Source organism: Nasonia vitripennis (assembly GCF_009193385.2).
Source record: "Nasonia vitripennis strain AsymCx chromosome 2 unlocalized genomic scaffold, Nvit_psr_1.1 chr2_random0002, whole genome shotgun sequence".
In the NCBI taxonomy this organism is placed as follows: Eukaryota; Metazoa; Arthropoda; class Insecta; order Hymenoptera; family Pteromalidae; genus Nasonia; species Nasonia vitripennis.
The window spans coordinates 887,409-910,737 of NW_022279608.1; the positions used below are offsets into that span (position 1 = coordinate 887,409).

The following is a 23,329-nucleotide window of genomic DNA, read 5'->3' on the forward strand; positions in this document are numbered from 1 at the left end:
CTGCATGTATAAAGTGCTCTGATAAACACAATGTGAGTGTGTACAATAACAATAAAATTGAGTGTGTAAACTGTGTATTTCACAATAATAAATTCAAAACAAGTCTACCAACAGATCATCTACCAACAGACAGACTGAAGTGTTCTATACTCAAAAAGAAGATAAAAAACTATATTAACTCTATTGATTACCCAATCACACCTGTATTACCGGCTTACGATGAAATAAGTGAAATTGAACATATACATATAATTATGTCCCTTAATAATAAAAAACAACTAGAGATCTCATCCTTATACAGATCACACGGACTAAGTTGTATAGAATTTAATCAGAATCTCAAAATCTATGTAGATAACAAAAAATGTAAAAAAACATATTATAATTGGTGATTTTAACATAAATATACAGGATTACAATCATATAAGTGTAGAGTTTCTAAACAACCTTCTACAAAATGGTTTTCTACCAGGATTTACAAACACCACCAGACCAACAAACATAACTATGAATGAAGGAACGTGTATTGATAATATCTTTATTAAAACTAACTTCCTGAATACTAAATTGCTAACACTTATGCCACCTATTACTGATCATTATCCACTATACTTGGAATTAAAAAATCGAACACTAAAACAAGATAACAAACAGTTAGAAGGAGACTTTTATCATTACAATTACAAAAACTTAATAACACTGCTAAGCAAGTAAATTGGACAAAGAATGTTATTATTCCCATCCATATTTTTAGAATAAAGTTTTTGGACGGACAAAAGTGGTGGGATAACCCTGGTTTCTCAAAAAAAATTTTCTTTAACTCAAATTCATAAATAAATGGCAACGTTTCTCCCTGGTGGGGACCTCTTCAAGCCTTTATTAAAACAGAAAAAATTATAAATGTATAAAATTATTTTTAGAAAATATAGAAATCATTAATATAATTGTTGCACAGCAGTCGAAAAACTTAATGGTCATACCATAATAATTAAATAAATAATATCACAAGAGACAAACGTGTCTCTCTTGTCGTAAGTGTTGTCAGTCTGTGGAAGCCGTATAAGAAACACAAGTATGTACAGAGTCTGTGCGGTGGAGATGCCCGAAGTTACCCGAGCTCACTTATTCACGCATACATAGACGGCCCATGCTCAACCCAGGGAAATTCGAAAAAGAGAAAAGTTATACAGTAATAGAATTTGGTTTATTTAAATATTTATTTAGTTTATTGTATTGTTTACTAATCGTGTCAAAATCTTCTTGCTTATTAATATTGTTCTTGTTAATGTTAATAAATATACTCTCAGATATTAATGTTTTGAAATTATTTTGTTCTTTGTCTAAAATTTTGACATTATCAAGCGTTGTCTATACCAACAATTTTTATTTTTGGATTACCTTGTTGTTCTACCTTGACGAGACTATTTTTAAGTTTATTTGTTAACACGTTCTCGAGTGCTTCTAGACTTTTTGAATTCATGCAGCTGACTTCTATTTCGCTTTCATTCTTTTTACGTATATACTTATTTGCACGCACTTCTCTGTAACTAGACACTTCGTGAGCAGTTCCATTCTGTTTGTCTGATTGGGGTCATTGGCCTTAATCATTATATTTGGGACTCGCTTTAGTTACGGTTTTATGTCTCTTATAACCTCTGCATATGATTTTATATTTGTCTGTGACCCTGTGCTTTTTTGTTTTTGCATTCCAATTATTTATTTCTGGAGCTGATTTTTGTCTTGCAGTTCTGCTACTAGTTGTTTAGATAATTGTTGTATTATGTTTTTCAGCTGCTTTATTGTGTAATTCTTTTAGTAGTTGTTCCCTGATTTCTTCTGATGTTTTCATTTTTATAAGCGCAATGGTTTTTTTGCCACATGACTTAGCATATGTTGTTCGGTATTAGTGGTTAAATCTCCTAGGACATGATCTTGGCATATAATCAAATGTTCACCAACGTACACGGGATTTTTAGTCTTCTCGAAATCACTTTTATGATATACGTTTTCACAAATTATAGAAATCACTGTTTTCACTATTTTACTTGGATGAGACTTGTAAAAACTGCGATCCGGCTTATCCGAAGGTGTTTTCACAATTGGCGCCATATTGACAGTATTATATGTTGTTATTTAAACAAAAATAACATGATTAAATTTCATTTATATACAAAGTTTTATATACTGCTCCGAGCCAAACGTACGCGCGCGCAAAACACGACCGCTCGCTCCGAGCGCTGCTGACTTTCGATGTTAATATTTTTTTTTTAATTTAGAAATATGCTTATAGTCCATATCAAAATTTATTGATTACTGTATCGATGGCTGTATTATCTATACTTTTTTTTGCCTTTATAATTAGTAAGCAGTAAATTCTATCTTGATTCGGAACGTATTTCTAGGTTTCTATTTAATCTCGTTTTCGGTCTGCCTCCCTTCTCTCTTATCTTTTGTTTGATAAGGAGGGCTTTATTAACAGACTTCGTGGTGTGTTAGTTTGTTTTCCCCTTGCCGTTCGAGTGGGGGCCTAGATTTACCTTTAGTTTTGAAGTTCATTGAACTTATGTTAAACTCGTTTGTCGACCGGTGCTGCTTCGAGATTCTGATTTACTTGTTTGCGAGGTCCGAGATAAAATTCGTGATAAGTCCTCAAAAGTGATGCTAGGTTATCCGTTAGGGGTATAGTCAGTCCGATTAACGATGACCTAATTTTGATTCGTTTTTTTGGTCGGCTAGTGCCCTTTTCTTTATTTATTTTTTGTCACATACATTTTACGTCTCCCTTGGGCAAGCGAAGCGGTATGAGTCTTTTCGAGTGGAGGTGTCTCGTTTCCCCTTTTCTTGCTGCCGGTTTACATAATTTTATTAACTCTATACTTATATGAGTATTAATATTTCTAGAATTATAAATTTTTGGTTTGGCTTATCTTATATCCCAAGCGAGTAGGCGACGCGCAAAATGGATGAGTGCGGATGTTATTTTTGTTTGTCCTTGCCCGTTTCCTAGTCGCTTAATCACACAAATTCTTGTTTGTAACTTACGCCTATTTTTAGTCTACCTTTCTTATAACGTGCATTCCTCCTGTTTTGTCCTAAAACTTTTGTAGCGCATATAGTTTAATATTAATTCGAGGTAGTGGTTTTCCCAAGACCAAAGACTTTATCATAATTAGTTCATACTTCTGCATAGTCTTATTCTTAATTCCTAATGCGCTTGAAGAATTTGTCATATAAATTGTAACGACCTAAGTTATTTGTAGAAGAGTTAATTTACTTAAGCTAGCGTCATCCTACTTTTATCTAAGATCTCTGTAGCGAGCGTTTTTGTCAGCAGTAATAAAAAAAGAAAATAACTTTGCAATCAAAACCTTTTTTTTGTTTAAATTGACACACAGTGATTATATAGTCGCACACGGGATTAAATATGGTTTTGTTTTGATTAAATATATGCGTGGTTAGGGAGGTGATGTTTTGTTCACACATTGATTATATAAATTCACATATGGTTATAATGTTCACACTTGATTATATGATACGCATTTTCAAATGCTTACTTTCTTTGCGGGTAGTCGCGCACCCTCGCGTGTGGCCCATGGAATTCGCACCTGATGCTCGGGTCTAAACCCCTCAATGGCACGTAAATTGACTTCGGCTTTTCTTGTCTATCGCGTCCCTTTAGGCTTCAGATCCATACGAAGAGTAAGAGGCTCACCATAGTTCCGATTATATCATTTACCACCGCCATAATAGTAATGGCCGTGTTCCCTGCGAACCCCGTCGTCCCGGCTCGTACTACCTGCGTGACCGCCTCCAGGCGTTTGTCGGTCCATAGGGTGCTTGCGGCAGTTAGATGTACGCGTAGAATAAAAATCTCGCGTTCGTCTCGATGTGCTTCCCCATAAAAAATGCTGTCAGCTATCCTCGGGTGACATCCTTCGGGTATTATCTCGCCACTTCATTTTAATGTGACGCTCTGTTTTTTTCCTTGCACGCCCCGGTCCTGTTCACTTTTCCGGTCGTTGAAAAGATACACCTTGTAGGATTTTGCATTTAGAAAAAGTTTTATAAGCATATTACTGATTTTTTTATCAATTTTTGATTAATTTTAACATAACTATCATGTAACTTTTTTTCTGTGAAATTTAAACCAAATCCCCTCATTCATACCATAACTAATGTACTTTTAAACAATATCCTAGAGTTTGAGCTCATTTGGGCCATTCGTTCCTTTGGAATCTTACGGTAAGTGAATTATGGACTCCCTACTATACGTAGGTATTATAGAGGTATATAGAAGGTCTAAAACCATCAAAATAAAGGTAATTATGTCTAAGAATAGTAATAGGTGTGCCCCCTTAAGTAAGCGTATGCGTGTCCGCCATTATGGCGTGTGTAGGCATGTAGTGCGTTTGATTTCGTTATTACTTGAGCTGAATATGTATAAATTTTACTATGCTTTTCGTGCATTACTTGTGAGGTGCATACGACTATGTCGTGGTTCTAATTCTACTTAGCCTTATCATTCTTAATTTCTACATGCGACATGCCTGTTCGCGTGTACGATTTTTTCTTTAGATGCGCTGCTTATTTGTATTTTTACGTTCCCGTTTGGGCTTACGTTGAGCACTGCATACGGTCCTCTATATTAATCCTCGAATTTATGCGGCCTCGGGCCACTTAATAGCTACACGTGATTTCCAATTTGCAGCGTTTTAATATTTACTCGTCTGTCATAATATTGTTTAGCCCTTTCCTTTTTCCTTAATCGAGTTTTCTCTCGTCGTCACTTGGAGACTATTAAGCCGTGTCACTAGCTCCTTTATATAACCATTAAAGGTCGGTAATAAATCTTTCTCCTCGAGTTGGCCTTCTTCAGGCCTGCGCGCTAGCCTCCCGAATACGAGCTCGAACGGCGTGTGCCAAGTGGCTTCACTAACGCTGGTGTTAAAATTAAATGTAGTTTAAGTTTAAAAGTTAAAGTGGGTGAAACGCCGTTGTTTTTATTTGTTTAATTCTAAATCGTTTTGCCACTCTTTTCATTAGTTTGCTAAGAAAATTTGTTCCCTGGTCTGTTAATATTACTCTCGGTGCTCCGTAAACACAAATGACCTTTCGTATTAGTACGTTCGCGACTGTTGCTACCGTAATGTCCATCAATCATTAAAGCCCATGCTAAGACTGGTTGAGATAGCGACAAACAAACTGTGCTATCCTTTGCATAAGTGAAAAATAAAATATACGTATTTTTTCTTATGTTATTTGCAATTGTTTATAACAAATTATTTAAACAAATTACAAAAAACTTTATAATTTTCAAAATCTGAATGCGGGAATCGATTCTGGAGGTAAAATCGAGACGAAAACCTATATAACACTTTTTTGTCAGAGTTCAATTTGTTAGTGTAATGTAGGAATAAACAATTGCATGTTGGGGAGAAAAAGTGACCATGTCAAGTCCCAAGCAAAATCTATCTGGAATAGCAAAAAACAAACTGTGCCATCCTTTGCATAGCTGAAAAATAAAATATACGTATTTTTTCTTATGTCATTTGCAATTGTTTATAACAAATTATTTAAACAAATTACAAAAAAATTCATAATTTTCAAAATCTGAATGCGGAAATCGATTTTGGGGGTAAAATTGAGACGCAAACCCATATAACACTTTTCTGTCAGAGGCCAATTAGTTATTGTAATGTAGGAAGAAACATTCGGCCTCCTGAGAGTGTTTCAAAAAATCGTATAGAATGAAGCTAATTATTGTATTTATCCATCAATATTCACATGAATTATTGTAAATATGTTCGGTGGGATTGAATTATTGTTCATTCTCCGTCTCGGCATTATCAGTGACGTTACCAATGTAGAACAAAATAAAATCTAAAAGTTTTCCGAAATTATTATTTCAAAGAATAGATCCAATGTATGAATTTTTTCAACCGTTAGCCCGCCACTCAAACGTGATCTCTAACACGGAAGGATTTGCGAAATGAAATAAACTTATCCAATTACAGTATAAGATCTCAAAATTTATCAGTAAAAAATACTGATATGATTCCACATACCATGCAAGAGAATGAAAACACTTATTTGTCAATAGTTTATTTCTACATAAAGATAACAAATTGAACACTGACAAAAAGTGTGTTATATAGGTTTTCGTCTCGATTTTACCTCCAAAATCGATTCCCGCATTCAGATTTTGAAAATTATGAATTTTTTTGTAATTTGTTTAAATAATTTGTTATAAACAATTGCAAATGACATAAGAAAAAATACGTATATTTTATTTTTCACTTATGCAAAGAATGGCACAGTTTGTTTTTTGCTATTCCAGATAGATTTTGCTTGGGACTTGACATGGTCACTTTTTCTCCCCAACATGCAATTGTTTATTCCTACATTACACTAACAAATTGAACTCTGACAAAAAAGTGTTATATAGGTTTTCGTCTTGATTTTACCTCCAGAATCGATTCCCGTATTCAGATTTTGAAAATTATGAATTTTTTTTGTAATTTGTTTAAATAATTTGTTATAAACAATTGCAAATGACATAAGAAAAAATACGTATATTTTATTTTTCACTTATACAAAGGATAGCACAGTTTGTTTGTCGCTATCTCAACCAGTCTTAGCATGGGCTTTAATGGGTTAATTGACAGTCTCTAAGCACTTTCGCACGAAAGCTTGTATTTTGTCCTTTAAATATTCCCAATAATAATTTTGTTTAATGATCTTATAAGTTTTTGTTACGCCGCGGTGTCCCCCGACTATTTGCGCGTGCGCCGCTTTTATTATCGTTTCGCGATCCTCCGCCAATGGATATTTTATAAGTCCTAAACAAATTATCAGTTTAGTGTGCGAGCGAGCGAATGAGTCTTTTAACGGTTTTATCGATTTTAACTCTGTTTGTTTTAAAAATGGTGTTAAATTGGTGCACAAAATTACGATGTTGTTTCGTGCCAATGTTGGCCCGATTTGTGCTTCATCTCGTAGCGGAAGTACTATATGCGTTTTATTGTTGACGCGTATTAACGTTGGGATTCCGATTTGTAATTGTGTGAACATCGGTAATTTCCCCATAATTTTTAATTGTCTTGCCCCCTCATTGCAAGGCTCCCCCTTTGTTGAGATGAAGTACATAAAGTTGTCTTCGTCGCGTCTCCGTTGTCTAGATTCCGGGTTCCTCTTATTCCAGCTGCTCGCCATCGTCCTGTCCCCTCGCGGTAGTCTGTTCTATCTCCGGGTTTTCTTCTCGACTTTCTTTGGAATTTTCTTTTTCAACCCGTTCTTTTGAGCGGCTTTTCTTTGGCCTGCGTTTTTTTCGTGCTAGAGCAGCTATTATAGCTTCTTTATACTTTGCCCCCTGTTGTCTTCCTCCTCGACGACGCGTCTGCATTGTGTGCGTTGGCGCGGTGTTTTTACCGCGGGTTGGTTCGCCTCCTGCCGCGTCGTCCGCCGAATTGTCACTCTGTAACTTGTTTATATCTTCTGCCACCACGATATTTATAGTCTTCTCTACCAGGTTTCTTGAAAGCGTGTCAGCTATGTTCGTTTTTCCTGGTTTATAGATTATGTTAAAATCGAATTTCGCAAGTAATAATCTCCAATCTGTTTACTCGCGAATTCGGGTCCCTATGGGTACGCAGCCATTGTAGCGCTATATTATCCGTTATTAGGTCGAAATATCTTCCGAACAGGTACGGCCGAAAATGTTCGATTGCTGACACTAGCGCGTTCGCCTCTTTATTATACGTGTCCCACTTGCTTTCCATTTCTGTCAATGGGCGTGACATATATGCTATCGGATGCTCCTTTCCCAGTTCTCCGTTTAGCAATACTGCTCCGAGTGCATATTCCGACGAATCGGTTACTAGCGTGAAATGCTTATTAAAATCCGGAAACGTTAAAATAAGCTCTTCATACAGCTTATCACGTAGAATTTAAACGCTTGCTGTGCCTTTTCGGTCCATACAAATTTCTGCGTTGTTTTTCAGCATTTCTGTTAACGGTAGTGCTATATTTGCAAATTTGTCAATGAACCTCCTGTAATAGCCCACAAAGCCCAAGAACTGTTTAATATTCTTTTTATTGCGCGGAGCTGGATAGTCCTTTACAGCCTCTATTTTCCTAGGGTCCGGTTCTACACCCGCTTCCGAGATTATGTGTCCGAGGTATGCGACCTCCTCCTTTAAAAATTCGTATTTATCTGCCTGTAATTTTAATACGTGTTCTCTTAGTCTTTCTAACAAGTACCTGATTCGTTCTAAGTGCTGTTTCAATGAATCTAAATGTACTATAATGTCATCTATGTAGATAAAGAGTTCGCAACCTGTAAGGCGCTATTGCGAGCGCGCGCGGAAATGTCGTCGGCATTGTGCGTAGACCGAAACTACCGCGCGTAAAGTGATATAGTCTGCTCTGTGTAGCAAATGCCTTTTTGTGTCTGTACTCTTCTACTATTTCTATTTGATGATAACCTGATTTTAAATCGAATACCGAAAAGTATTTGGCTCCCCCGAGTTGATCGAGGATATCAAGTTTATTTTGCATCGGATATTAATCGTTGAATGGAACTAGAAAACACGGGCTGCAAAAAGACGACGTTGATTTTTCGATAATGCCGTCCTTGAGTAGTTCGGCTATCTGTCTTCTCAAATTTGTTTAATTTTTTGTTTTAATTTTGTTCTAGGATTGCTTTTCTATTTTCGATTTCGTTCTAATTTTGATTTAGATTTTTAGCTGTGCCATAATTTCGTTCCTGATTTAAATTTCTTTCCGGATTCAGTCTCCCGATTCTCGCCTGATTTTGTTCTAGATTTAGCTTTTGGTTTTTATTCCGATTTCGTTCTCGATTCCGATTTTGGTTTTTGTTGATTTTGTCTTGAATTTGTTTTTGATTTCGATTTCTATCTTTTCCGATTTTGACTTGCTTTTGTTCTTGATTTAGATCCTTGTTATCCTTGATTTCGTCCTTGATTTAAATCATTGCTTTTGCCGATATTATCACGATTTTCTTCTTGATTTAGCTTTTTTATTTTTCCTAGAGTAAGTTGATTTGAATTTTTAGATATCAACGCGCTCCGTTCCGCTTTTTTGTATTCGGTCTCCGTTTTTTCGCTCATCTCGATCTCCGCGATTTCTCCCTTTATCTCATTAGTGAATGCTATCATATGCTCTCCGATTTTTAAGCAATTGTTTTTGTAGTCGATACGTGCTCCCGATTGTGCGAAAAAATTTCACCCCAACAGTCCGTTTTCTTTGATCAGAAAATCGTTGTTCACTGAATGAAATTTTATTTTAAAGTGCGCGAAGTATATTGTGATCGTGCCAAGAGTCTGTGTTACTCCTGCCGTGATGCCTCTTAATTTAACTATAGCGTTTTCATTAATTTTGACGCCTTCTATGCGTTCGCTCTCCTTTAATAAGTTCGGCCCTGCTCCTTAGTCTAATATTAGTACGATCTCTCTGCCGTTTAGCGAGAATTTATTAGTTTGATTGAGGGTGAATTCGCGCACAAGCTGAGTTTTACTGCGCGGATGCTTATTACTGCTCGCGGCGATTGAACCCCTGCGTCGGGCGCGGCCTGCTTTCGGTCGTTAGATTCGCACCCTGATACGATTGACCCACTTCGTTTCCCTGCGTTTCGCGCATTTTGTTGTTATATTCCCTCTTCCTACATTCTGCTATAAAATGGCCCTCTTTTTTACAATAATTGCATGTGGGTTTGTTCTCGGCGCGGGCGTTTTGATTCGCGAAGGTTACTCTTTGTCTGTGAACGTATTGCTCTCCTCGATTCTGGGGCGTAATTCGCGGCGGGGGTTGGCTTTGCCATAGTGTCTGTCTTGCATCCTGCATCGCGCTACTGTTTGGCCTCTCCCTCGGGTACGTCTGCGGTCTGACTGGTGATCTTACGGTTTCATTAATCGGAATCTGATTTCTGTACCAACATTTTTGTGCCGTATGGCCTTTATTACTGCAGATCTGGCATTTTTCTATAGCTTGAGGGTTTACTACGCAAATTTGAGCCGTATTATTCTTTGATCTTGATTTTCCTGATAACATGCGAAATCGGGTTCTATTTCTTTTACATGCATTATTGCTTCGTTTACGTCGTTAATTTTCCAAGTCGTGTGCTTATTGGCCAATCTAGTCCTTTCTTGAAATAATATATTAGTTTTCGGCTAATTTCCGCGTTAAAAATCGGCGTCACTTTTCTTACCATACTTGCTGCCGGCTTGATGTTTACGTGCGAAATTCGAATTCTGTTGGAGTAAGTTACGACCTTTTCTCTTTTCTTTTGCCTTATTTTTGCGAGCTCTCCGAGTAATTCGTCCGTCGATTGTCCCGATCCGCATGTTGATTCGAGGTAATCTCGAGCTAGTCTCTCTTACTGATCTGAATGTTTTATTAATTGTCGAGTTGTACGAGTCGCCGTCTAATTTTGAGTAAATTACTTTTGTGAGTTCAAGTTCTCCTTTCGTGGTAAGCGCGTTTGCAGCTTGTTGTAAACGCAACACAAATACGTGCACTGGTATGTTTTTTCCATCAAACCTCGGTAAATCTCGCATTACTTTTTCTGCTGCTTTACTGTGTAAGAAAAAGTAATACAGATAATATACTATATACAATACTGTGTACAGAAAAAGTAAGGTTGAAAACTGCAAATTTTTTACTTCGACTGCATTCGGGTCTATTTGCTTGTTCGACGAATGTCTTGTTTTGTTTAAATTATCGAAGAAAGATATAGTGTTGCTTGAGAGGTCTAAGATTTGATAATCTTCCGTTATTTCTGCTCTAAGAAGTAATTCAGGTATGTTAGGTCTTCTTCGTCGTCGCCTGCCAAGAATTTAATTAGCTAGGTAGGGTTTACGCATGCTGCTATAAAATCTCCTACGACATTTACTAAGGTGCTGCAATTGACTGTTTTTTCGATTTCTTCCCTGTCAATGCCTCGTTTACTTTATTCTGAGAGTGATTTTCTACTAATTAACACGGGGGTCCCACAGGGTACTATCCTGGGCCCACTGCTGTTTATCTTGTATATAAATGATGTCTTGATCGAGATTCCCCTGGAGGAAATCATGGCGGATGATACGGCAATTGTTGCAACTGGTGCTAGTTGGGATGAACCCCAAGCTAACATGAACGATTCCTTGAAAGTGGTATCTGAGTGGTAAGCTTTTAATAAACTTTTTTTAAATATCGATAAAACCAACTGTATAACCTTCGGTGGCTACGCGTATAGTGTCCAAGCAGAAACGTATATTAAGATAGGTGATACGATAATTTCCAGAGTAGATGGTGTCTAATATCTTGGGATAGTCCTTAATATAACTTTAAATGGAACATGCACATCTGATACCTAGTTAACAAAACGAAATACCTTGTATATATTTTTTTAAAAATTGCGAAAATAATGCCAGTCGTTAAGAATGCTCTATTATGCATTTTTCTAGAGCATAATAAGCTATGGAATTATCGCCTGGGGTGAAGCATACTGAACTACACTTGACATACTGCACAAATTGCAAAAAAATTCTGAAAATAGTCAACAAAAATAATTTTGTAGTTTTGGACAATCCTCTCAATCTTGAACAACTTTTCTGTTTCGATGCTCTGAAATTGCAATATTATGATTAAAGTGCAATTCCTAAGATCACATAGTGTTACTAGGAACAAGAGTATTACTATTCCGAAAAATAATATACCGCTGCCAATTCATTGGCACGTAGCTTCCTCCAACTGAGTTTATAGGTCCAATAAATAAAATATTGTTTTAATATACAGTATATCTGCCTGTTAATGTATAAGGCGGTTTTTGATACATAATTTAATGTATAAGTTTTGAATGGGTCATTGTCCAAAAGTTTGCATATCCCTCTGTCTTTTTATTGTAGAATATGAACATTACCGTCAATTTTTTTCACAAAAAAACCTAACCATCATAAAACAACAGGCTATTCATTAGGTAGGTCGCTCGCGCAATTTTCGAGAAAACGATTTTTACATTTTAGCTCTTTACTTGAAAACTGCTTGATGAAATAGTTTAAAATTTTTTAGCAGCAGAAAGCTTTTTAATGGTGAATTACCAAATAAAATTTTGAAGCATTTGACAACATTGTTTTAGAGATATAAGGACTCAAAAAATTTTCAAAAAAAAATTAAAACCTTGATATCTTACGAACCATAGGGGTTTGAAAGCTGTGCGATAAACTTAGCCAAAAAACATAAAATATCTACTTTTTCCCAACATCTCAAGAGCAATAAGGCCTTTTCATAACACGTGTTTTACGTCCATAATCGAGGCACAAAAAAACTCATTTTTTTAAGTTTTTGATTTATTACTGAAAAAATAAGTTGACAAATCACTTGAAATTTTAATGGTATATAGTTTGACACGTGACCCATTAACATCATTTTTTTTGTGAAGTTATGATGTTTAGTTTCAGAGATATGAATTTAAAAATAATCTTCTTTTTCATTTTATCTGCCGGACGAAGCGGTCGATCCCGAGGACGAAACAATGAAAAGTAGGTAATTTCATTCTCTTTCAAATGCATATCAAATTTTATTGATATTGACGGAGTAGTTCCAGAAATATTACGGTATACATACACACACACATATCCATACGGACATTTTTTAAAAACACTTGATTTAACTTCTAACACACTAAAAAGTATTTTCTAGAAGTTTTGACGAAACTCAAAATTTTACTATTACAATGCTTCCTCTAGGAGGAAGCAAAAATAGTAAGTGATAAACATAGCTTAAAAGAGCAATTGCTTCAGAAAGAAAATGGGAGAGGGAAATCGGACGGTAGTTAGTCAGGGCTGGTGGTGAAATGACTTTGTTTAGCGCACGCACAAATAACAACTTTCAGGCGGAGGAGAAGCATGACTTAGTCAAGGACAGGTTGAATATTCGACTAAGTAAGGAAGCGAGCACTGGCAGTGCCTTAGAAATAACAACATGTGAAATGCTGGTGCACCTTTTGGCCTGAGTGTCAAAGTGCGATACCGCAGCCAACACATCTGATCCTGTTAAAGTGCTGATCTCGAAGTGTTAAGGGAGCTTTAGACTTTCCAGGATGAGCAAATGGGAGGAGCTAGCGGGTCTTTGGAGATTGAGTTAAAGGGCTCGTTAAGTTAGTAATTCCAAGGTTTTTGAGCTCTCTCCAAATTGCATGGACGTCAGTCAAGGTTAACGACATAAATAATAATAATTCAGCTTGGCTTTTTCAACTTTTTTGTGAGCTTTATCTTAAGCTAGTCTGTAAATTATCAGAATTGAATTGAGCCGAGCATCCTAAAAACGCCTATAAAGTCTATCCCTTCACGATACAACGTCACGCAGAGCCTTGGTGGGCTACAGATTATGCTTTCGTCTTAGGGTCGTGGTTTCTAATAGGGCGAGATTATTGATGGCGTTCGTTAGGTTATCGTTAAGCGTGGTGATGCATTCGTCATGTGATGACGTAGTGAGGGATTACCAGTTACATGCGCTAAGAAAGTCCCCTAAATTCTCGGCGCTGATTCCTTTGTAGTTTCTGTAAGAGTACGTGTTAAGTACTTAGCTCAGAATCTGTAAATCGAGGGTGGCCGTAATAAGGTTATGACCGTTGATGAAAGGTGCGTCTGTCTTCCAGTATGACAGCAGGCGATCCTGCTCATCAATTAGGCAAAGATCAACACAGGTATCAGAATCCTGTTTGTAGTGAGTTGAACTATAGGGCACCAAGGAAACAGAGTTTCCATCAATAATGGCTCTGATGAAATTGGCGTCTTCAAATGAGGAAAGTTGGTCAGAGTTAAAATCACCCATCATGACCTTCGCGGAGTAGTTGTGCATGTGAGTTGTAAGATGGTCGATAAAGTTAAAGCCTTAAGAGAAAGGAGCATGGGGTGGGCGATACACAACTTCTACGAAAATGGGTGAGGGTCTTATTGCCGATACCTCACAGAAAAGGTATTTAGGCTTACCCGGCTTTCCCGACCTATTAGCGTCAGATGCTTAGGTAATGCTAGCTTTCAATGATTTAAAAATGTACATATGGAAGGCCACACTTCCTCCGTTCCTGTTACTGTCTCATCTATAAAGATACCTTACAATTGGATGAAGACATGGCAAATGTTTTTAATAATGGGCGTTGTGGGATGATGCGTGTATGTGTGTGTGAGCTTTAGCACTGGGTGATATTGGCAGTAGGTGTTGTCCTAGCTAAATAAGCATTCAGCTAAGTGTCGCTATTGATGACGGTGACATGCTTGCTGTCTGCATCTGAGTGCATATAAAGCCTTCTATCTCTCATGTAGATGCAGCAACCCTGCCTCTTCTTTGCCTTAGAACGTAGCTTGTGGACGTCTATAGGAAGCAGCTCGTTGATGTTTATGAGCTCTTGGTGATCAGAGCTGGAAGCTTTTGCTTTCTCCAACAGACTAGCGTTCAGTTTGCCGGTATGAAACGAGTGCACTCAAGGAAAGAGTGACGGCTGATGGTAGTATTACATCAAGTATTTTTATGGTCCTCACATATGCCATGTCTTTCCTGAGGACCGTAGGCTCAAGCGCATTTAGCACTGAGTACGCAAAGAGGTGCAGCTAGGGGCCACATATATGATGGAGACCAGTAATTATAATAGAATTGTTACAGAACAGCTCTTGTCTCCTCTTAACTGCGTCCTCTGCGTTCACTGCGAAGACTGTGAATTCCCGCAGTACTAGGAACAGTGCCACTGTAATCTTGCTGCGAAGAAAGGCTCCTCCATGAAAGTTCTTGATATTGCGCTTGTCACTCAGAGATGGATGGCTCAGCATTAGTTATGCTAGTTTTGAGAGCAGGCAGATTATCGAGGGCCTTAAGATGAGGCTTCAGCGGCCATAGCCGTATCTTAATTCTTGAGACCCTTTCAGACATGATGTGCTTTGCCTGAAGGGCCTCATCTTACTTTTGCGGATGTCGTCGATCATTTCTTGAATATCCTTTAAGGCAGCTTTAATTACTAATGTTATTGAACTGGAGCATGCCGGTAAAGGATTGCACGATGTTGAAGTTGATGATGGAGCCGACTTGACTGTCTTCTTTGTCTGAGCCTTAGAAGTGATCTAAGCTGCTGTTGTTGTGGCAGTTACTCCTGTTGTTGCCATCCTGGCCCTCACCTTAGAGCCCTTTGCGTGGTCATCTACACACGAATGCAGGCTAAGGCCTTCGCCATAAAAGTCTTAAAATTAACAACATTCAAGCATTGGGCATGGTAGTAGACATCGCCAATCAAATTCATTTTGGAGTCTTTCTGCTGTGTCAGCTGCTTATAGTTGTTACAGGGATAAAAAAGCACTTTCGCGTTCTTTTTGCCGTTCGCACTCATTTTCATTGATAGTTTTATGGTGGTCGATGATGCAAAGTTGGAGCTATTGTACGTAGTTTATAAGTTATTGACAGAGCAGGAGGTTTCTATTCTTTATTGCTAGATATAGTGATGGTGATAAGAACGAGAAAGTACCGACCTCGAGTTTAGTGAGATTGCGTTGATTTTGTTCCTGTGGCTTAGCAGGTAATTAAGAAAAAGCCCCGAAGGCAAGATGTGGCAAAAAATTATTCGAAATTAGCAAAGACTAGTAGAGCTGTTAGTTCAACTTACTTGAGAAAGAAAAAGAGAAAGAGTAATTTATAGCACTGCGTGACCTATGTCCGCGTTTATATCATGGATCGGTGTGAGATATAGGGCTTACGGCAGGCAGATGCTATAAAATAGTATACGATACTTGTATCCTAAATTGGCATTTCATTACACGGCGCTGCGGTATCTGTATTTGCTAACTACACGCCGTGTAAAAAAGTGCCACTTAGGTCACACGTATCGTAATGTATTACTTTAGTACAATTGTATACATGCATGTATAATCTACGTGTGTTTACATACGTTTCTGTACCTATATGTGTAGAAAAAAAATTATTAATTTGTTGAAACATTAATCTCTGTAACAGAGTAGTATTGCTACTCGATGTAGCTGCGCGAACTTTGGTTGCATGCAATGCGGCTTCAACACCTCTATTACAATCAAGACGATGTGTCTTGTTTATAGTAGTTTTAACAGCTTGTACTCGCAGTGTGTGTAGAACTCTTTCTTGGCAGTAGTACATGTCGGGCCTCTGGCGATTTCCGTGGTCCAGTAAGCTCTCTTGAAGAAGCGTAGCTCACAGTCATGAAAGGCCTTCTGTAGATCTGCAGTACAGATCGTCGCGTGTGCTCGTCAATCTCGTTTAAGACATCAAAGTCGCATCAAGGATAATAAAGGCTACCAAAGTGTAACAAAGTGTTCTGAGGTGTGCCAAAATGTTCCATACTCCAAATTTAAATACTTTGGAACACTGACACACTTTGACGCACTTAGACATTTCTTTTAACATAAACTCAATTTCGATAGGGATGTACAACATATGTAAATTTGTTAGTTATTCTGAAAATAACCTATAATAATATTCTATTATATTCGATTTTGAAAATTCTGGCAAAATTATAATTTAATGAAGCAGTTCTTTCTTTATTTTTAGCACATCATTGCCAGTTAATGGAATGTCTTATGACATTAAAATCAAGAGTTATCACGGATATTTTATGTGTAATAGCTTATGGTACAACGTCAGCAAAAGCAGCTGCTACAAAATTGTTATTCCATTATTGGCCTAACTTTAATCCTAATATTTTTGATCGCAAATCAGTTCATACAAAATTATCAAGTAAGTGTCATTTTTGGTTCCTTAAAGACAAGCTTTGCAATAGTAATTTCTAAAGCTTCAATAAAAAGCTGTTAAAAATGTGTTTCAAGATGTATGGAAGATAAATACATGGTTTTCGAACATTTTTGGATGTATGCGTGCGTGTCCGTTCATGTGTATATGTTTGTGTGTGCCTAGATCTCAGCTTCTGCCTCACAGTTCTAAATGCTGCAAAACTATTGTTGTAGCGTAAGAAAGGCAGATGAATTTGTCTACGCAACAAAAAAGAATTTTTTAGCTCGTTTATTCTCCAGAGGTACGTTTGTTCGCTGCTTTCTGGTGTTCTACTTCATCACTGTACTCGCATGACAAAGAAGTTTCGCCGCCGCTGGTTCAGGAATTTTCTTCCTTAATTACTCCTTCTTAATATAGGTGCTACTATGCGAATGTTAGTGTGGAAAATGGGGGCTTATGCCTTATAAATTAATCATTTTTAATTCTTTGGGAGTTAGGTAGGCACGGGAAAGTGAAAGAACTGCAAGGGTGAAGTCGTCGTGAAATAATCAAAACTTCTTTGTGTGTGAAGGTGTTTGTAGATTCATTCGATGTTGTTAGTCGCGTGACAATATTCTAGAGATGATGCGACTCATTTTGTGTCTCCAGTTGAACTCAACTTACTCGGCTACAGCGTCGACCGTCGACGGTTTCGTTCGTTCCGCCTTTTGTACCAATCAACCAATTAGATTAGCAGGGACGGAGCGTGCGCGGTCTGAATAGCGCGTCGGTGGCGAGGGTAGCAGGCCCAAGCGGTCAACCGTTTACCGTTTAACTACGATGGGGATTTCCCGAGGCCGGGGCGGGTCTTGGTTCCCGGCCGTTGATGGTTTTATGACATCAGGAAAAGCCCGACGCCGACGAGCGCTGACTGTCCGCATCGAGGTGCGGATGGTTGCAATAAAATGTTCGAGCACGCGCTCGATCATTTTACTGTTTCCTTAATGCTAAGACCTAATCTGTCCCAATGCGGACGGGCCGGAAAGATCCGTGCGCTAATTCGGGCTGCGTCGGTCGAGACATGAACGCTAAAGTCTTCCCGTGCGTGTGCGTGTGCATCTAAGTGTGTATGTGCGTGTGTGTGCGTGCGCAAGTGGGTGCTGCGTGGCCACCACAATTCTTTTACTACATTAAAGAATATAAAATAATATTTATCACTTATTAGCCCCCATTTTTCGCACTACCATCCGCATGGTAGCTCCTATATGGCCCCTCGTTTTAACAAATTTAAAGTATTTAAAAGTATTTAGAACTAAATATTTGTGTAATTAAATAACATACCAAATTCACGTAAAAATGTTTCATGAAGCTGAAATATTTCAATTTTTCTAAAAAGTCATAAAATTACGTGATGAAACGTTCGAAATCAATACATAACATATTAACGTCACACATTACATATCAAAATTACATGAAGAAATGCGTAATTTTAATACATCACAAAATCACGTCAATATTTTCACCAGGGATGAATACTAATAAAATAACACAAATACACAAATCAAAACTTATCCCCGAAAGGGTTAGTGGGAGTCGCTTCTGACATTTTTTTCGAATATTATTCATTTGCCACATGACGTATAAAACAATTCATTTTTCATATTTATCTTTTAGGGCTGCTGTTATTAGAATTTTGTAAAAACTAATAAACGATTACAAAATGTAATTTTCAATAACAATCAAAATTGTATGAAGTTTGTTGTTTCTATGGCCAAGTAATACATTATATCATCGGTCCCTACGAAGAGTAGTACGGTTCAGATTTGCTACGAAAAGTAATACAGTTCATATTTTGCGGCGAAGAGTAGTACCCTTCACGGTTTTGCTACAAAGAGTAGTACAGTTTAGATTTTGCGGCGAATAGTAGTTCAGTTCAGATTCTCGCGGCGAAGAGTAGAACAGTTTAGATTCTCGCGGCGAAGAGTAGTACAGTTCAGAGTCTCCCGACGAAGACACTGTACAAACACTACAAAAAAATAATCCTACACCCTAAGCAATAGTATATTTCGAAATATACCATTCTGGTAATGGCTTACACTAATAAAAAAGGCATTTTTATTTTTAATAAAGCTATAGAAGATCACCACAAAAGATGATTTCGAGTCCGGTTAAGTTGGAGAAACAAGGCACATTCACCCATTCTACCGCCCTGGTAAAATCGTTGCCGGGTTTTCGAGTAGAAACAGACTAAAATTGTTCAATATTGGTAGATTCTGGCGAATGAAGCTCGCAAGAAACCCAGTACTGACGACATAAATTTCGTATGCCGTTCTAAGTGAAAACCCGACAAGGAGTAATAAATGTTTTCTTAAGGGGATGTCGTCCCAAAAGCTTCGCAAATCCACCACCGGGTATTTTGTATTTCTAAACTTCTAGAAAAACAGAAAGTCTGATCGAATTTTTCTTTCGGTAGAACGATTCATTAAACTTAACACTACGGCGTTACAGACTCGATTTTTCATTTGCAAGCTTTATTTAAAAAGTTTTATGTAAAATTAGATTTTAAGATTGTATACGACGACGTAGTAGGCGTAAACACCTGTTCGTATTTTCAAGATTTTAGAAAAACAAAAAGTCCGATCAAAATTTTCTTTTGGTAGAACGATTCATTAAACTTAACACTACGGCGCTACAGACTCAGTTTTTCGTTTGCAAATTTTATTCAAAAAGTTTTATGTAATAGAAAAATAGTGTTTTTTGGGACGACATCCCTTTAACACGTGCATGGAAAAGACCCGTTTCCATGCATTTAAAGTAAATGACAAGCTTCTTATTTCGAGCGTGCCGGAGGTAATCATTCATCGTTAGAGTGAAATTAAGTTCATACTATAACAAAAATAAGGGTTGGCAAGCGAAGCAAGCAGAGGGGGTAACCCTCTAGTATTTATTATCACATAATTTATAAATATTTTTAAAATCTTTGGATCATATATTTTATGAAAATGTTTGTTTCACAGTTTAATTGTTTCAAAAATGTTATCAAAATATTTTTTAATGTTCAAATCTTTTAAAATATTTTATGCTATTAAGAAAGCCCTTCTTCGCGAAAATCTACAAGTATAACGGCGTCAAAAGACTTGCCCTCAAAAACAACCGATTTTTTGAGACCGAAACCGATATGGCTGATTCTCAGTTTCAACTGGACAGGATCGGTGTACTTCTAAATTACTGATCTGGTAACGTTTAAGTCCGCAAATTAGCTTCTTTACAATAATAATGCGATCAGTTCGGGGGAAACCAATAGGCCAGTCCCCGCTTTGATGTACCTAGCGCAACATCTGCAAAAGAGACCGTGTTTCTCATCTACAACTGACAATACTTTTTGAAAAGTAAGTGCATTTATGATATCGCTAAGCGTATAACAGGCTTTATGAATGCTATTGCACGAGTCTGAGAGCTTATCCTTTTCACTATCGATCACGATCTTGTGCAGGTACGCGCTAGAAATCCTGTCGTAGGCATCTCACTCTTTTCAATTCCATCGCGCAATGTCTGTCTTTGGCTAGTCTCTCACGTGAGTACAACAGACCTGTTCCGGTTTGCTCATTTTTCGTAGCACTCTTACTGCCGCACCCTGCCTTCAAGCCTATTGTTTTGTAGATCGTTGCATGCGCTTTTCTGCAACCTTCAACGTGAGATAATAATTACTGGAGGCTGCAACTTCTTTCAACGCTACTTTTCTGCTTAAACATCTGTCGCTGTAACCTAACCTGCAAACTCGCACGGCTTTCTCTTTGCTGCACGGCGTCTATTTTTTCCTCAAAGTAAACCACGTGGAGCCACCTGTTGGATAGACGGAACACCACCATCAACGTCTTCATCATCAATAGCAGATCGGTCAAATCTCACCTCTCTCTCGATTAGCACTCCATCTGGCTTCGAGAGTACCAAGTCTCTGGCTCAGTCGATAACTTGCCTACTGTCACTATCCTGCAACTCTTTCTACATTATCGACTGCCAGTAAGTTGTCGACAGAGACTCGACAGAGAATAACACCTACAATGAGCGGAATTGGTGGGAAGAACGTCGAACTGCCCGTCACGTGTGCACTCTGCAATAAAACAGCTAGGGGAAAAATGAAGACCTGCGAGTTGTGTAATCAGCAGTTCCACACTATATGCGTCACCGTTAGGTCCATAATGGTGAGGGATGCTGCCACACTTGCCTGTGCTGCTTGCGCGGTGGAGTATCACACCGTCATGCCCAAAATCACGCAGACTAGGGCGAAATCAGCGGCAGCGGCAGCAGCGGTGGCAAATACATCTGCCAAGGGCACGCCTGCAACGGGTGCACCGAACAAAAACAAATCGGCACCCGCATCTCTGGCTAACTCCAGGAATCATTCGCCAGCGAGAATACAGGCGACGTCGATAGAGACGTCCCTTAAGGACATTTTTGCGGCGCTGGATCTATTCAGGCTTAAAATGTACCTTAAACATGCCCCCTCAGACTGATCGAGAATATTTCTAAAAAATATGAATTAAATATAGTTAACAACAAATTTTGTTATCTAAAAAATATCAACTAAACATTGCTAGCAACAAAATTTGTTGTTAACTATATTTAATTCATATTTTTTAGGAATATCTCTCGATCAGTCTGAGGGGGCATGTTTAAGGTACATTTTAAGCCTGAATAGAGTAAATAAGACGGTCTGAATCTTTCAGAAAGCCGTGGCAAGTGACTAAAAACACTTATTTATATAGTGAAATGTCATGAATTTTGGTCAATGATTTTACAAGGTACACATGTTTTTTTTTCAATAAAAATGGTGTATATTTTATATATTTTGGATAGAAATTTAAATTTTATATTATTTATTTTTTTTAATTAGAATAAATAAAAAATCTTTTGTTAAGAAGAATATCTTTTTGTTTCTTCACAGGATTTAAACCAGGCTTGACCCCTTAATGACAATGTACTTGTATCACAGGGCTACAGAGCCCTAAATTTATTTGTTACTTTGTTACTTTATTACAAGTTACTTGTACCTTTACATATCAGAAGTTTATATTCAGGCTTAGTTTTAGCACATGAACACATAGCATTAAAAATAATAATGTATTCTCTACTCGTAATTGTTTTTAACACAATTGTAATCTTCTATTCATCCTATAGTTCTCTCATTCCAAGTGTTTAAAAAATATCTATATCCATCTATATCTATATATTTTGTAAAAATGAATTTTTTAACATTTCTTGTATTTATTGTATGCATATCAGAACATGGATTTATCTTAGAAATGTAATTTTCGATCTAATCGTTTTTTTAATTATTAACAATGAACATAAACAAAAAAAAAACGTACAACATCTGCAAACGGCACACCTAAACAGGTCGTGCTCAACAAAAAGACCATTAGCCGTCACCCTCTTCTTAATCACGCTCGCTCGCTCAATTGTCATCGCCAAAGCCAGGAAACGTAAGCTGAACACCAACAAACTTAACGCCAGCTTGCTGGAGAAGGCAAAAACTCTAAGCCCTGACCATCAAGGGCTCATAAACATCAACGAGCTGCTTCCTCCAGATTTCCACAAGCTACGTTCGAAGGCTAGGCTAAAGGCTAAAGGGACGCAGGGTTGCCGAGCCTACGCGAGAGATGGGAGACTCTACATGCGCTGTAAGAAAGACAGCGAACGCGACACCATCATCACCACCAACGCCGAGCTAATCACTTTTTTAGTTCGGATTCTAACATTGCCCGCTGCCAACATCAATCAACGCTGAAGCTTCAACACACACGCATCAGTCCACCGCATCCACCATTAAGCTCATCTGCCATGTCTTTATCCGATTTTAAGGTATTTTTGTCTAAATTTCTAAGAGTCTGTCATTTTAATGTGAACTCTCCCACGGGTCACATGCTGCTGGCGCAGGATCCTCTACCACCTCTGCAACTGCTGACACTAAAGCCATTAGGCAGCTTCAAGATTCCAATGCGAAGCTTCAAATTAGATTCAGAAGTGTAGTAGCTGCTCAATCGAAGATGTCACCCAAAGTGATGTTATCTGGTCTCACACACACTGAGACCACCTCACTAAGATCTCTTGTATATGCTACCCTAAAGCTCCCGGACAACAATCTAATCAAGCGTGACATGGAATCTGACAGACCTATGGGCAAGAGGCACCCTGCTGAGGAGACAGCTGAAGTGCTGCTGCTGCTACTGTTACTACTTTACCACTGGCAGTATATCTCTTATCCAGAGAACTGATGCACTCCTTGATTGGCGCTAAGATTAGATGCGAAAAGCTGCATTTCAGTAAAGTGAATGACGAACTTCTTGACGAAGCTCATGCTCCTCAGCCATTACTAACTCCGCTTATTAATGTAAACAAGCTACAGCCTGCTTATATTCAGCAACTGAAGATTGCCGAGTAGAAGGCAGCTAAGGCTCAACGTTTATCCTCGTTCGTTAGAGAAGGCCGGGCCTATATGAGGTTAAAGAACGAAGCAGATGCGGTGCCCATCCCCACTGAGGAAGACCTTAAACATTTTTTATCAACCCTGAAGATCCCAAGAGGTCGGTCCCTTATGGTGCTACGTACA

General features: G+C 38.0%; 1 protein-coding gene and 1 long non-coding RNA gene across 17 annotated transcripts in view; one reads left to right on the plus strand and one right to left on the minus strand.

Moving 5' to 3' along the window:
* Positions 1–23,329, plus strand: part of LOC100680429 (protein unc-79 homolog) — a 2,400,004-nt gene that overhangs the window by 214,039 nt on the left and 2,162,636 nt on the right. For 15 of the 16 annotated variants that reach the window (XR_004345182.1, XR_004345183.1, XR_004345184.1 and 12 more), the window contains exon 6: positions 16,561–16,746. The exons of the other annotated variant lie outside the window; for it this stretch is intronic. Coding sequence is in view for 10 of the 15 variants with exons in the window: in XM_031923950.1 (XP_031779810.1) it covers positions 16,561–16,746 (186 nt within the window). In the remaining 5 variants the exon portion in view is untranslated. The remainder of the gene's footprint in view (positions 1–16,560; positions 16,747–23,329) is intronic. 16 annotated transcript variants of the gene reach the window in all.
* On the minus strand, positions 525–1,239 carry LOC116416266. The gene is made up of 2 exons (XR_004226749.1): positions 981–1,239; positions 525–874 (listed from the first exon to the last, which is right to left on the minus strand). It is a non-coding gene; the product is annotated as an uncharacterized LOC116416266 (long non-coding RNA).